Raw genomic sequence first — 15,335 nt, forward strand, 5'->3', positions numbered from 1 at the left:
GGCTACAAAAGGGGGAAGATATGAAGAAAGGGAGAGAGAGAAAAAAGAGACAGGGTGTGGGGGAAGATGAGGACAGGGGACATGGAAGTGGGGACTTTGCTCAAAGTACTCCCATTCCTCCACCTTCCCCTCCCCGCACACCCCACCACGCCCCACCCCCCCCCACCCCTCAGTCAGAGTCCCGAATGCTGCCTCCTGTCCCAATGGCCAAGTCTGCACCTACACAGGTGGGGTAGTCTTTGTTGGGGCCCTCCAGAGGACATCGACCATGAGCATCTCAGCTGTCAGAGCAGGGGATTGAGTGGCCTGATTATAGCTCTGCTGAAGCCAGAGTGACACCACACAGGAGTAGTAGGAAAAGGAAAAGAAAGACTTTTTAGTTAAAATAAGTTTGTTAAATTTTCACTTTTATTCTCAATGTTTTGTCAGTAGACTTTATTTCAAAGCTCCATTGACCAGTTTTCCCCATTGTTGCTATCACCTGCCAAGTGGCCTTCAGACTTGAGGAAAATGGTACGACCAGAGCAGAAGATGACGAGCAGTGGATGTCAATGAGAGGGATGGATTGTTGACTGTGGGACTGCTTTGCGCTGGCACAGTGGGTTCAGAATTCGTGTGCCAGATGGCTGCACTGCCTCAGACCAGCTGAAATGTGCCTGAATGTGTCTGTCCCTTGCATCCTTGGCAGCTTAGTTGGTGCTTGCAGCTTCCGTGGCCAAATCAGGCTCCTCCTCCTCTGAAGGTGCAGCACACTCTTTATTTGAATGCATGTAGCATTTGTAACAAGATAGATGAGCTGCCGACACAGGTAGAAACAAATGAATACGATTTGATAGCTATCACAGAGACGTGGTTGCAGGATGACCTGCACTGGAAACTCAATGTTCAAGGATATTCGACTTTCCGGAGAATAGGCAGAAAGGAAAAGGAGGTGGGGTAGCTTTGTTATTAAAGGAAGGGATCAGTGCAGTTGTGAGTAATGATATAGGTGTAATAGATCATGATGTAGAATCAGTTTGGGTGGAAATAAGGAATAGCAAGGGAAAGAAATCACGGGTGGGAGTGGTCTATAGGCCCCAAAGAGTTGCCTCTCTGTAGGACAAAATATTAATCAGACAATAATGGAGGCATGTAAGAAGGGTATTGCACTTATCATGGGTGATTTTAATCTGCATATAGACTGGACAAATCAAATTGGCAAGGGTAGCACGGAAGACAAATTTGTAGAGTGCATCAGGGATTGTTTCTTAGAACAATGCATTGCAGAACCTACCCGGGAACAGGCTATTTTAGATTTGGTAATGTGTAATTCGGTAGGATTAATAAGAGATCTCGTAGTTAAGGATCCAGTGTCTTCAACTTAAACAAGGGCAATTACAGAGGTACGAAGAATAAGTTGTCTAAAGCAGTGTGGGAACAGATTAAAAGTAAGCTAATCAACTAACAGACTAACTGTGAAGCTGTGGAGCCAATTTATAAAAAATAACAAGCAGAAGCTAACAGGACAGCTGCAGATAGCTTAATAGTAGCCTATTGTTTAATAATCAGCCTAACAGTTCAAGGAGGGGGGGGATGTGAAACTAGTGAAATAAAATGCAAGAATAAAATGCTGAGTCGAATGAACCAATCATGCACTGATAAGAGAAGTCTGCAAACCACTCAGAAACAAGGGTGGGGGGGGGGGAGTGGGGGGTGGCGTTACTAGTTTTGTTTGAATAACTATAAGAAATACTCGCTGTAGTGAGCACATGCTCTTTTGTTTTGTTTTTTTGTTTTGCTCTTTTGCATGTTCTTTGTTTTGCTTTTTGTTCTTTTTGTAACCTTGCAATGTAACAACCATATTCTACAATAAAGTTTCTAAAAGTTACGGTCAGACTTCGTCTCTCTTTGTAACTGATGGGATCCAACAAGCGGTCTGGGAAAATAGACTACAGGAAAAGTCAGTACAGGAGCAGTGGCAGACGTTTATGCAGGTATTTCATAACACTCAGCAAACATTTCTTACGGTCCGAAGGAAGAACTCAATGAGAACGATGAACCACCCATGGATAACAAAGGAAGTTAAGGAGAGTATCAAATCAAGGAAGAAATAGCAGGACATTTAGAAAAACATAATGCAATCAAACAGAGTCAACATGGTTTTATGAAAGGGAAGTCATGTTTGACAAATTTGTTAGAGTTCTTTGAGGATAATACAAGCAGAATGGATAATGGGGAACCAGTAGATGTAGTGTATTTGGATTTTCAGAAAGTGTTTGATAAGGTGCCACCTAAAAGGTTCTTGCACAAAATAAGAGCTCAGGGTATTGGGGGTATTGGCATGGACTGAGGATTGGCTAACACACAGAAGGCAGAGGGTCAGGATCAATGGGTCTTTTTCAGGTTGGAAAGCCGTAACTAGTGGGGTGTCACAAGGATTGGTCCTAGGGCCTCAACTATTTACTATCTATATTAATGACTCGGAGGAAGGGACAGAGTGTAGTGTATACAAATTTGCTGATGATACAAAAATAAGTGGGAAGGCATGTTGTGATGGGGACACAAAGTATCTGCAAAGGCATATAGATAGGTTAAGTGAGTGGGCAAAAACTTGGCAGATGGAGTTCAATATGGGAAAGTGTGAGGTCATCCACTTTGGTAGGAAGAATAAAAAGGCAGATTATTATTTAGATGGAGAAAGACTACAAAATACTGCAGTACAGAAGGATCTGGGTGTTCTTGTACATGAAACACAAAAAGTTAGAATACAGGTGTAGCAAGTAATTAGGAAGGCAAATGGAATTTTGGCCTTTATTGCTAGGGGGTTAGAGCTTAAAAATAGGGAAGTCTTGTTACAACTGTATAGGGTGTTGGTGAGGCCACACCTGGAGTACTGTGTACAGTTTTGGTCCCCGTATTTAAAGAAGAATATACAAGCATTGGAGGCAGTTCAGAAAAGGTTCACTAGGCTGATTCCTGGGATGAAGGGGTTGTCTTATCAAGAACGGCTTAACAGGTTAGGCCTTTATTCATTGGAATTTAGAAGAATAAGAGGTGATCTTATTGAAACATATAAGATTTTAAGGGGGCTTGACAGGGTAGTTGTTTAAAATATGTTTCCACTGGTGGGGGAATCTCGAACTAGGGGACATAGTTACAGAATAAGGGGTCACACATTTAAAACTGAGATGCGAAGGAATTTCTTCTCTCAAAGGGTGGCGAATCTCTGGAATTCTTTACCTCAGAGAGTTGTGGAGGCTAGGTCACTAGATGTATTTAAGGAGGTAGATAGATTTTTGAAATCTCAGGGAGTCGAGGGGTATGCGGAGCAGGCCCAAAAGAGGAGATGAGGCCTGGGTCAGATCAGCCATGATCTTATTGAATGATGGGGTAGGCTTGATGGGCTGAATGGCCTACTCCTGCTCCTATTTCTTATGTTCTTATGTACACCATCATTCTGGAAACCCTTGCTGGTGTATACTGAAGGGTTCCCCCAGATCTGTCCAGGCACTGGAATCACATCTTCAGCATCCTGATGGCCTGCTCAATAACCACTTTTGTTTTCATGTGGTTTCTGTTGTTTCTTTCCTCTGCGCCAATGGCGAGACTCCTCACAGGTGTCATCAGCTATGTCTGCAAAGGGGAGGTCTTGTCATCAAGGAGCCAACTGCTGACTCTGCTTGGAGCTGCAAATATTTGTGGAAGACTTGACGAACGCAGAATGAAGACATTGTGGCAGCTTCCTGGCAATCTTACACAGATATGCATGATGAACTTTCATTGCTTATAGACCCGCTGAACATTAATGGAGTGAAATCCCTTTTGATTGATGAAGGCTGCTGGATGATCTGAGGGTGCCTTGATTGCCACATGTGGGAATCCAGCCAGAGCTGCAAATCAGCCCTCTCATTTTGATTAGCCTCGTAGTCAAGTGCATGTAAGTGGTGGCCTCGCAAACATGACATCCATCACCTGGGGAGATGCATTTGTGTGCAGCAGACTGTGTGAGTCTACAGATCTCACCAGCAGATCCCTGGAAGATGCCAGAGGCAAAGAAATTCAGGGCTGTGGTGAATTTGACCATCACTGACAATGCGCATCCACCTGCTCCACTTGGCAGAGGGTCTTCTTCCAGGAGGCTGTAAATGTCAGCAATGACCTGAGGTGAGAATCTGAGCTTCCTGAGGCACTGGTGTTCAATCATGTCCAGAAAGCTCATCCTCTGCCTGTATAACCTGTGCTGAGTTTATTGCCTCCTGCAAGCTGGAGTTGTGCATTCATTCCCTCTGTCCTGGGGAGCAGCAGGTGGCTGAGAAGGCTACTGCTGCTGCTGCCCCTACTGTTCATCATCAGAGGTCCAAGGTAGAACTGCATAAACTGCTCCCATGCTGCTGAGAAGCTTTACAGCTGGGAAGGGCAGATCAAAGTCAAAAAACTCCAAGGTAGCAGAAATGACCTCTAAAGTATTGGAAATCACATCCAAAACAGTGAAAGCACACTTGCAGAACAAGTCCTCTGAGTAAAAACCTTTCACCTAGACAAAACAGCACCTGTCACATCTCTGCATTTATAAGACTTTCCAGCCTGTCCATTGCTCAACCCCGTCCACCCCTGCTGTCCTCTTGCCTTGTTCAACCTGGCGAGTTCCAGGATTCCCAGGAAACCCATACACTGGTAGTTAAAGCCAAAATCCACGGTTAAAGATGCAGTCAGTTGGCTTTTAGCAGACTAATAGCAGACTTGCCTGTCCCATGGGGTTTCCTGCATGCTCATGAACATGCTCCAATTATATGTGGAAGTCAGCTGATTCCTGTTAGCTTCCTAACACACTGGCATTTTTTTGATATTTTAACTTCCTGCACACAGCAATACCTGTTTAGTCTGGCAGGTTAAAACTCACCCCTATATTTTATGTGCCACTTTTCGTCCCCACAGCTGCCAGAGATATAATAAAAAACATATAGATAGTGATTACTTTGCAATTGGAAATAGCCTGCAGAGGAATTTTGAAAGAGATTGGTTGGCAAGCGTATGTCAGTGACAACGTAAGTTAGCACCAGTGGATCGCCCGCACTATTCAGTATCCATCCAACATTACATCTAGATTTAACTTTTATTGTGTTATAAATTCTGCAAAGACTCCTCGCCTCCAACATATATTGATTGCAAGGCCCAATAAAGATAGACAAGTAATTACTTCTATACTTCTTGTTTCCTTTATAAATGTAATAACATAACCTTAAATTACTTTCACTCACTTCTTCCACCTTAGAGCCTTGCTCCTGTAAGACTTTCTGGAGATCTTCAACCTGACGCTGCAGTTCTTGTAGATGCTGGTTTTCAATTCTGTTTAAAAAAAAATGATAAAACGAGTAAAAACTGCTTGTTTAAACCAATTATTACTTTTGGCCATCGTGCTATGCTGGTGTTAGTTCAACTGAAGACATCCCCCCCAATTCTATTTCCCTGTCTTTTCACCCTCTCCACTTGTATTCTTTTCTTTCAAATATTTAACCAACTTCTTTTTTTCATATATTTTATATTCTCTGCCTCAATTGCCAGTTGTCACTTTCTGGACTGGATTTTGTTCCCACCCGACGTCGGGTCCCACCCAGCAGGGGAGGGGGCGGCTAGAAAATCGGAGTAGCAGTGGCCATCATGGAAGCCGGTGCCGGGATTATTGGGCTCAATCTTCCCTGCGGCGGGGAAGCTCCATGGCGGCCCCACCACCATTCTGCGTTGGGACCCAAGTTAACATATTTAAATAACCTATTTGCATGAATTAAAATCTAAACCACAGCGATCTCACCCTCAGTTCCCAATCCTCAGCGCAATGTGCGGCACTCAAGCATCTTCACTTTCCCGTCCAGGGACAGCTGGCACTACCAAGGTGGGGAAGGGGTGAACTCTGCACTCTGATGGGTGGGGGAGGGGCAGGGGGTGAAGAGAAAGGGTGAACTCTGCATTATGGCGTACTGTTTGCAGGGTTGGCAGTCTTATAAAAATGGCACCAGCACCTGCTCCTTCAACAGGTGACGCTGTGAACGCAGCCTCTGCCACATGATTGGGGGGGGTGAGGCGGCCGCCATGAATATATAAAATGGCCACCCGCCGTGCAGTCGCGTCAGTTTGGGTCCCATGGGGACAGTCATCATGTTCTGCGCCCATTGCCACTCCCGGCGATGGGAATACAAAATCCAGCCCAGATGTGTGAAAACATTTCCACTAACTTTCCCTATTTGGCTTCTAATGATAATCCTTCGTCTCTTCCTCCTTATTACAAATTCACCAACCAGTGGAAACAACTAGTCAGTGCTTACCCATCAAAACCTTTCTCAATTCTGAAAAATTCTCCTTTAGATCCTCCTTTAACCTCTTCGGTTCCAGTGAAAATCTTTACACCTTTCTTCATAAGTAGAGCCTCTCATTTGAATATTAATCTGGCGAATCTTTATTTTACCATTTCAGGGAATCTAATGTCTTTCCTATAATGAGGCACCCAGCACTACACCCAATACTCTGTCTTGTACAAATTTAATGTCACTTCTTTGCTTTAATATTCAATAATGCCTATATATTTTTAAGATACCATTAAGAAAATCTATTTGTTAACTGCATTCCCACCTTTAAAAATCTGTGAATTTGCACCCTTTAATCTCTCTGTTCTTCCACATCTAAGAATCTTATTGTTCAGGGTATATTTTTCTTTCACTGTTCTTTTCCCAAAATGTACTTCATGTTTCTCTGCATCTTTAATCTTTTGGACCACTCACTTACCACCCATATCCTCCCTCCTAACTCTGGATATTATTCCACTTGTGCCATTTCCAAATCATTTATATAAATGAAGAACAGAAGTGCTCATACACATCACTGGGCCACATCACTACCAACATCTCACCAAAACCCCAAAAACAGCCATTTACCCCTATTCACCACTGTCTTTCCTTTTATCCATGCAGGTACATTTCCTTTAATCCCATATGATCATTTTTGCCTCTTATATTGACTTTATAAAATGTTTTCTGAAAGTCCATATGCACACTTGGGCCCCTGCAATATCCCAGCTGTAGTGCTAAAGACTTGTGCTACAGAACTAAGCTGCTCCAGTACAGCTACAATACTGACATCTAATCAACAACATGGAAAATTGCCCAGATAATTCTTGTCATTTGCACTACACAAGTGTCAGGGAATGATCAAGAGAGCATAACCACCTCCCTTGACATTCATTGGCATTACCATTCCCAAGACCTCCACCATCAGTGTACCATGGCTGCAGTGTGTACTATCTACAGGATAGACTGCAGCACCTTGCCAAGGCTTCTTCAGCTGTACCGCCAAGAAGGACAAGGGCAGCAGGTGCTTAGTCATTTCAGAGATAACATTAACTGACCTATCATTTTTAAACTTACCCCTTTCCTCCTTCTTAAACAGAAGGCAATTTTTGTAAAGACTCAGTCCTCTGGTATTATTCTCGTTTCCATGGAATTTTTGAAAATTATGATTTGTCCCCATGCTATCACCTTTGAAATCTTCTTCGGTATTATGGGATAGAGAAAGTTTAGAGATGACCTGCAAGAGTTCCTCAGGGCAGTGTCCTAGGCCCAACCATATCACTTTTCTATTTTTAGGCCCTTTCATTTTCTCAACATAGACCACAAAATACAGCTCCGTAGCACCACTTGTGCTAATGTGTCCTGACTGACAGGATATTCATGCCAGAAGCATGCAGAGTGGATGGATCGTCATGTTAAATAGCCTCTTGTGCTGATTTGGTGCATGATCTGCCATTTTGGACCATGCAAGTCCAGTTAGTGCCCTCTCATAATCATTCCCAGCTGAACATACCATCAGATGCAAGAAGGATCTCCCCAACTAGCGCTATTTAAAGGGTGAACCATCGACCTCTCAGATGAGGTGTTTTTGACATTTGATGGTGCAGAGTTAGTGGAAGTACTATGTTCCATGTAATTTGAGGAGTTTTGTTAACTTTTTTGATTTTCAAGTGCGTGATGCAGGATCTTGATATGGAGGTCAGAGGAGATGGTTGGCCTGTCAGGAGAAAGTTTGCTTCAGTAATGGGGGTTATAGTTGCAGTCCCTCTTGAGCTGCAGCATTTGGAAATGGAGCGCAGGTAGCAGAGAGGGGAAAGGGGGCTCTCAATAGAAGGCCCTACCCACTAAGGTCTTTTGGAGCACTTCTCTACATCCACCTCTGCCAGGAACAGTGTGTAAGGCACCTGGGTTTCACCAAGGAGGTGGTCACTGAACTGTGCCATCTCCTACAACCTGACCTGCAGCCTCACATCAGGGTGAGGACAGCATTGCCAGTGGCTTTCAAGGTCACCGCTGTTCTAAATTTTGACACCAGTGGAGCCTTCCGGGCAGGATCAGGCAACATTAACAAAATTTCAGTTTGCTATCCATCGCTGCATCAGGGAGGTGACAGAGGCCCTGTATAGAGAGGAAACTTCTTTACCTTCTCACTGACCAGAGGGAAGCAGGAGGAAAGAGCACATGGATTTGCCAGGCTAGCAGAATTCTCAATGGTGCAAGGAGCAAATCGACACAATAGACTCTACGGGCCCTATACAATAACGGGGAGATGTTCTGTAATCGTTAGCATTCTATTAACATCCAGTTGGTGTGCAACCATACCCAGAACATCCTCTCAATGAATGCCCACAATCCTGGCAGAAGCCACTATGCATTCATCTGTGCCAGTCAAGCATACCCACTGTCTTAGGCCCACTAGGAAGTTGTGTTGTGTGGGACTACCATCGTGCTAAATGGGATAGATTTCCAACAGATCTAGCAACTCAAAACTGGGCATCCATGAGACGCTGTGGGTCATCACCAGCAGCAGGAATTGTACTCAGCCATAATCTGTAACCTCATGGCCTGGCATATCTCCCACTCTACCATTACCATCAACCCAGGGGATCAACCCAGGTTCAAAGAAGAATGCAGGAGGGCATGCCAGGAGCAGCACCAGGCATATCTAAAAATGAGGTGTCAGCTGGTGAAGCTACAACACAGGACTGCTTGCATGCCAAACAGTGGAAGCAGCATGCAATAGACAAGAGCTAAGTGATCCCATAACCAATGGATCAGATCTAAGCCCTGCAGTCCTGCCACATCCAGTCATGAATGGTGGTGGACAATTAAACAACTAACTGGAGAAAGTGGCTCCACAAATACCCCATCCTCAATGACGGGGGAGCCCAGCACATCAGTGCAAAAGATAAGGCTGAAGCATTTGCAACAATCTTCAGCCAGAAGTGCCAAGTGGATGATCCATCTTGGCCTCCTCTTGAGGTCCCCAGTGTCACAAATGCCAGTTTTCAACCATTTTGATTCACTTCATATGATATCAAATAATGGCTGAAGGCACTGGTTACTGCAAAGGCTATGGGGTTTGACAACATTCCAGCAATAATACTGAAGACTTATGCTTCAAAACTGGCCACACCCCTAGTCAAGCTGTTCCAGTACAGCTACAACGCTGGCATTTACCAGACAATGTGGAAAATTGCCCAGGCATGTCCTGTACACAGAAAGCATGATAAATCCAACCCGCTCAATTGCCGCCCCATCAGTCTACTCTCAATCATCAGCAAAGTGTATGGAAGGTGTCATCGATAGCGTTATCAAGCGCCACTTACTCAGCAATAACCTGCTTACAGATGCTCAGTTTGGGTTCCGCCAGGGCCACTCAGCTCCTAACCTCATTACAGCCTTGGTCCAAACATAGGCAAAAGAGCTCAACTAAAGAGATGAGGTGAGAGTGACTGCCCTTGACATCATGGCAGCATTTGACTGAGTGTGGCATCAAGGAGCCCGAGCAAAACTGGAGTCAGTGGGAATTAGGGGGAAAACTCTCTGCTGGTTGGACTCATACCTAGCACAAAGAAAGATGCCTGTGGTTGTTGGAGGTCAATCATCTCAGTCCCAGGACATCATTGCAAGAGTTCCTCAGGGCAGTGTCCTAGGCCCAACCATATCACCTGCTTCATCAATGACCTTCCCTCCATCATAAGGTCTGAGGTGGGTGCTCACTGATGTTTTCAAAATATTCAGCACCATTCGCGACGCCTCAGATACTGAGGCAGCAAGACCTGGACTACATTCAGGTTTGGGCTGATAAGTAGCAAGTTACATTCATGCCACACAAGTGCCAGGCAATGACCATCTCAAACAAGAGAGAATCTAACCATCTCCCCTTAACATTCAATGGCATTACGATCGCTGAATCCTCAACTATCAACATCCTGGGGGGTTACCATTGACAAGAATCTGAACTGCAGTAGCCTTATAAATACCATGGCTACAAGAGCAGGTCAGAGGCTGGGAATCCTGTGGCAAGTAACTCACCTCCTGACTCCCCACAGCCTGTCCACCATCTATAAAGCACAAATCAGGAGTGTGATGGAACACTCTCCACGTGCCTGGATGAGTACAGATGCAACAATACTCAGGATTTTGACACCATCCAAGACAAAGCAGCCTGCTTGATCGGCACCCCATCCGCCATCTTCAACATTCACTTCCTCCACCACTGACGCATAGTGGTCGCAGTGTGCACCATCTACAAGATGCACTGCAGTAACTCACCAAGGCTCCTCCAACAGCACCTTCCAAACCCGCCACCTCTACCACCTAGAAGGACAAGGGGAGCAGATGCATGGAAACACCACCACCTGCAAGTTCCCCTCCAAGCCACACACCATCCTGACTTGTAACTATATCGCCGTTCCTTCACTGTCGCTGGATCAAAATCCTGGAGCTCCCTTCCTAACAGAACTGTTGGTGTACTGACACCACATGGACTGCAGCAGTTTAAGTAGTTGTCTCCCCACCACCTTCTCAAGGGCAATTCGGGATGACCTATCCCACACCAGTTCTCTGTTCTGCTATTGTGAGCCATCTTGTCTGGTCCGTGAGGGTGTTGTAATGTGTTTGGATGATGTGCCTACCATAGCAGAATATCTGGAGGTATGTGGAAGCTGGGAGATGTGGGTGTGAGCCTGGCAGCATTGGTATGTGTGCGAGGGTGAGTTGGAGTATCTGAATGTTTGGCTGAGTCCTGATTAAGGATGAGTGAGTGATGGTGGTGGGGTGCATTGAACAGCATGAGTACTTGATGGTGCAGTGGGTGAGAGTTGTCATGTGAAGATGCATTCACTGACCATGACCACCTGTGTGAGGTCACTACAGCCAAGTCCTCAGGCCAGACTGCAGGAATTGACTTCCAAGGCCACCTGCTCCCATTCCCTTCTAGGCTGAGCCTCAAGGGCCTCCTGGCTCCATACAGGAATTTGGCATCTTTCTTCCTTTCCACCTTCATCACTAATGCCTCCAGCGCTGCATTAGAAAAGCTGGGAGCCCTTTCTCTTGCCTGTTGCTCCATTTGCTGTGCTTTTCCTTCTAGCTAAGCCTTCCAGAGGCAGCTGAACCAGCTGCTGTTGCAAGAATGCAACTTCCCTTCAAGAGGGGCGGGCTGACTTTAACAGGCCCAGGCTAGCTGTGTGTCATGCTAGTCACGCACACTGCTGGATGCCCTATTGAGTGTGCAACCAATCAGCAGTGCATTCCATGCTGGGCTGCATGCTGAAATAGTTTAGATGAGTAGACAGCACAAAGCCTCTTTTTAGATAACCACTCTCCAATTTTCTATGGGAACACAGCCTATGACACCCACTTTATGTCTAGTACTAATATATTGTATATTTAACCTGCACCTTATCCAACTTGTACTTAAATATCCTATTCAGCTGATCCATTGTTTAATCTGCCATTTTTAACAACCAATTAATTTGGACTAGATCCTCTTTCATAGTGGTGAAAATAGCTAATTTACAGGCCAACATTTTTAACATTGACTCCTCTTTTGTTTATCTGCTTTCAAGATGATTAGGTTACGATCACTATTTCCTATTATCAGGTTGTTAGCTTGTCCTGGTTTACCAGAAACCAGATGTAGTATTCCAACTTTCCTTGCTAGATGTGCAACTCACTGACTAAGGAAACAGTCTTGGATGAACTCTAAGACCCCTCCCCATTTTGACCACAAACTTAGGCCTTATGGCAACTTTTCAGGATAGTTATTTACCCCAGTGTTACAATGCTGTTCGTTTTCAAACTCCTCTAAATGCTTTAAACAGTGATAAATTAAAGAAAATCACAAAAACAAAACTGTTGAAAAAAAATGCAAAACAAAAATGGTTAACTCAGCTACAAGATCCAGGGTATAAAAACAGATTGGTGCCCTGGCATTTAAAATATTTCCTGAGAAACCAGCAGTTGGAGAGATCAAGTTGTACTTAAAACACACCAGTACCTATTTTCTGTCTCCAGTTCATTTTTTCTCCGATTCGCATCATCTAATAGCTTCTGCAGCATCGAAATACGCTCATTTTCTGATCCCTCCTGTTGCAATTGTAACATCTTGTTCTCATGTTGCAGTCGAATGAACTTCTCCCTGCACATACAAATGAATTGCAATGCTACTGTTTAAAGCAACCGCCCCAGCACATGTAATCGTTGTAATCAGAAGTACTTGTTTATTCTTCTGTGTGAAAACTGGATACTACAGTATAGTAATTTAAATAAGTAATAAATATCACCAAGTTTGACGTGCTAAAAAAAAGCATACACAGTTAGAAAAGTTCATTGCATTAGATATTCCTGTATTTCTTTGTTGTTGTAGTGCTTAAAATGTACTTTTATTTTAAACACATGACCATGAATTTCCATGGGGATTGTCCTGATCTCCTGCTCTAATTTCAGAATATCTGCAGAAACATCTTAAATGATTGGAAACCACAGCAGACTGAGAGAACCATGGAAATTCAGGGCCAAGGAGTTTAGCGTTGATCTTGCCAGAAATTGAAATTGTTTTTACGTTGAAAAGATCTAAAGTGCATTAAAAAGCTTGCTTCCAAATTTCAGCAATAATTTTAGGGATTTCAATTTTTGGATAATGTATGAGTATAAAAACTATACCTATATTCCACAGGAAGAATTTCAGCTGCAAGATGGTCATGTGTATCCAGAGAGAATTTACCTAGAGAACAACATTTTAAATTATTTACCATTTACTGCCGACATTTAAGCTTTTTTAACACTTCCCTGATCCAAAGCACCGTTTCACACCTTGAATACATCTAGTTCTCCAGATATAAGCAATTATGGAAAGCCTCACAGCTCCAGCGACCCGGGTTCAGTTCTGGGTACTGCCTGTGCGGAGTTTGCAAGTTCTCCCTGTTTCTGCGTGAGTTTCCGCTGGGTGCTCCGGTTTCCTCCCACAGCCAAAGACTTGCAGGTTGATAGGTAAATTGGCCATTGTAAATTGCCCCTAGTGTAGGTAGGTGGTAGGAGAATGGTGGGAATATGGTAGAGAATATGGGGTTAATGTAGGATTAGTATAAATGGGTGGTTGTTGGTCGGCACAGACTCGGTGGGCCGAAGGGCCTGTTTCAGTGCTGTATCTCTAAATAAATAAATAAACTGACTAATGGGTATCTTCATATCTATCAATACCATTGAACAATACGTCCAGCATTTTCATAGATTCAGTGTCCTGATACAGTTACAAGGGCTGGAATTTTATAGGGCCTTTGGGGCCAGGCTCAGAGGCGAGAAGGCTGGCAAAATGGTGCAGCAAGGTGGCAGATGCCAGAAGCCCAATTGAGCCACTTAAGTGGCCAATTAAGGGCCACTTCCTACCTCTACTGGATTTTACCACCAGTGAAATGAGTTATTGTTTTTGGGCCTTCTTTGGCATGAAGGCACCCCCCCCCACCACCCCCCCACCCCAACAGCTATAGCTCTGCCTACCCTCATCGACCCATCCCTGTCTACTTGGCAGGGCCTGCCCGACTGGCCCTGGCACCTGCAGACCCCACTCACCTGGTTGGGAGGGTACACATCCATCATTGCGTCCTCTTCTTCCAGATGCAGCCCCAACATTGGCCACCGCTCCCAGTGGCGCTGCTGAGCTGCCAGCCCTTTGATTAGGCCGGAAGCTCTTGGGGGCGGGGCGGCCTCCTTAATAGGATGGTAGGCCTGGTGGCAGCACTTAATTTTCTGCTGCCCGTAAAATGCATTCTCATGCCCCATCAGCTGCCAAAGCGGGGTGACCCCTCCCCACTTTTAGCCCTGATGGCAGGGCACCTGTTGGCTCCAAAAAATCCCGGCCAGCATTTCCACGGGGTTAGTATGAGGCAATATTTTGGTGAATTAAAAAGGTCTTATTTGAAAGTGATAAACCTCCATACGATACAACACAAAATAATGCTGTTATGACAAATCAACTAAAGTTCTGTGAATAAATTTATATCTATGGATTTAAAGACATTTTAAACTTCTTGAACAACAAATATACACAATCCTACTTCTTGGAAAACTGCATGTAGAGAATACAGAATATGAAATTAAATTACACAGAATTGTGGGGTCAGATACATACCTGATTGCAATAAGTGGTCTTGCTGCAGTTGCGTGCATTTGAGTTCCTCATTAGTTTCTCTAAGAGTATCGCGTTCTACTATCAATCGCTGAAGACAAAAAAAAATTGTCCAGTAAATAGCAGCCACAGGCAACTCCATAAAGAGGTTACTGGATGCTTCTCAACAAATGAAAATAAAGGCGACATGTGTAAAGCAACATTACTGATTTCCTAAATATCAAATCTCATGTGCTTTACTAAACTAGCAAATGAAGGAAAAGATTAGATCACAGACTTCAAGTCAATCCAGGGCATCCATTACTTGTTACAGTATATGTTGTGTGAATTTCTTGAAACGAATTTTAAACTTAGTGCTGGCCGAATTTGGTTTTCTTTTGTTGCTAACAGCGACTTTTCGCGTGAACAATGCTCATTGCTATCTGCTTCACTGATGAAAAATCACAACTAAACTGAAGGATTAAAAATTATGCCTTCATCACTGAGAAATCGTTTGTATTGACTACTAGGAAATAGTATGGCCATTATAAAATATAAATCTAACCAAGATTATGATGACACCCAACTGTAAATGTGTGAAGTTCAAAGTTATGTCAATCATCTGAACTTTTAAAAATAATTCCTGCATTAAAATTACTAGGAACAGTTATTTATGGATAATGAATCTTTTGTGTAGATGGTATTTTTCCCCCAGGGAAAAATATCTTTAATTGATGACAGATGATTTCCTTTGATGTTGCAGTTTTCTGCTTCCTCTGCAATTTCCCCCTGAGCCTGTGACTCAAAATAAGTCAAAGTCTAACTAGTTTTCTTGCCAACTATAGGGGGGGGGAAAAAAATCACTATCCAATATCAATAGATATTTGGGCAGGAAAATCACTAAAGCC

At 43.9% G+C, this 15,335-nt stretch overlaps 1 protein-coding gene across 1 annotated transcript in view; it reads right to left on the reverse strand.

The window, feature by feature from the left end:
* LOC137372849 (protein Hook homolog 1-like) overlaps positions 1–15,335 on the reverse strand; it is an 87,202-nt gene that overhangs the window by 27,923 nt on the left and 43,944 nt on the right. The window contains exons 12-15 of the mRNA XM_068037206.1: positions 14,452–14,539; positions 12,987–13,047; positions 12,322–12,462; positions 5,238–5,325 (exon numbers count right to left, since the gene is read on the reverse strand). Coding sequence (XP_067893307.1) covers positions 5,238–5,325; positions 12,322–12,462; positions 12,987–13,047; positions 14,452–14,539 — 378 coding nt within the window. The remainder of the gene's footprint in view (positions 1–5,237; positions 5,326–12,321; positions 12,463–12,986; positions 13,048–14,451; positions 14,540–15,335) is intronic.

This window comes from Heterodontus francisci, chromosome 8 (assembly GCF_036365525.1).
Source record: "Heterodontus francisci isolate sHetFra1 chromosome 8, sHetFra1.hap1, whole genome shotgun sequence".
In the NCBI taxonomy this organism is placed as follows: domain Eukaryota; kingdom Metazoa; phylum Chordata; class Chondrichthyes; order Heterodontiformes; family Heterodontidae; genus Heterodontus; species Heterodontus francisci.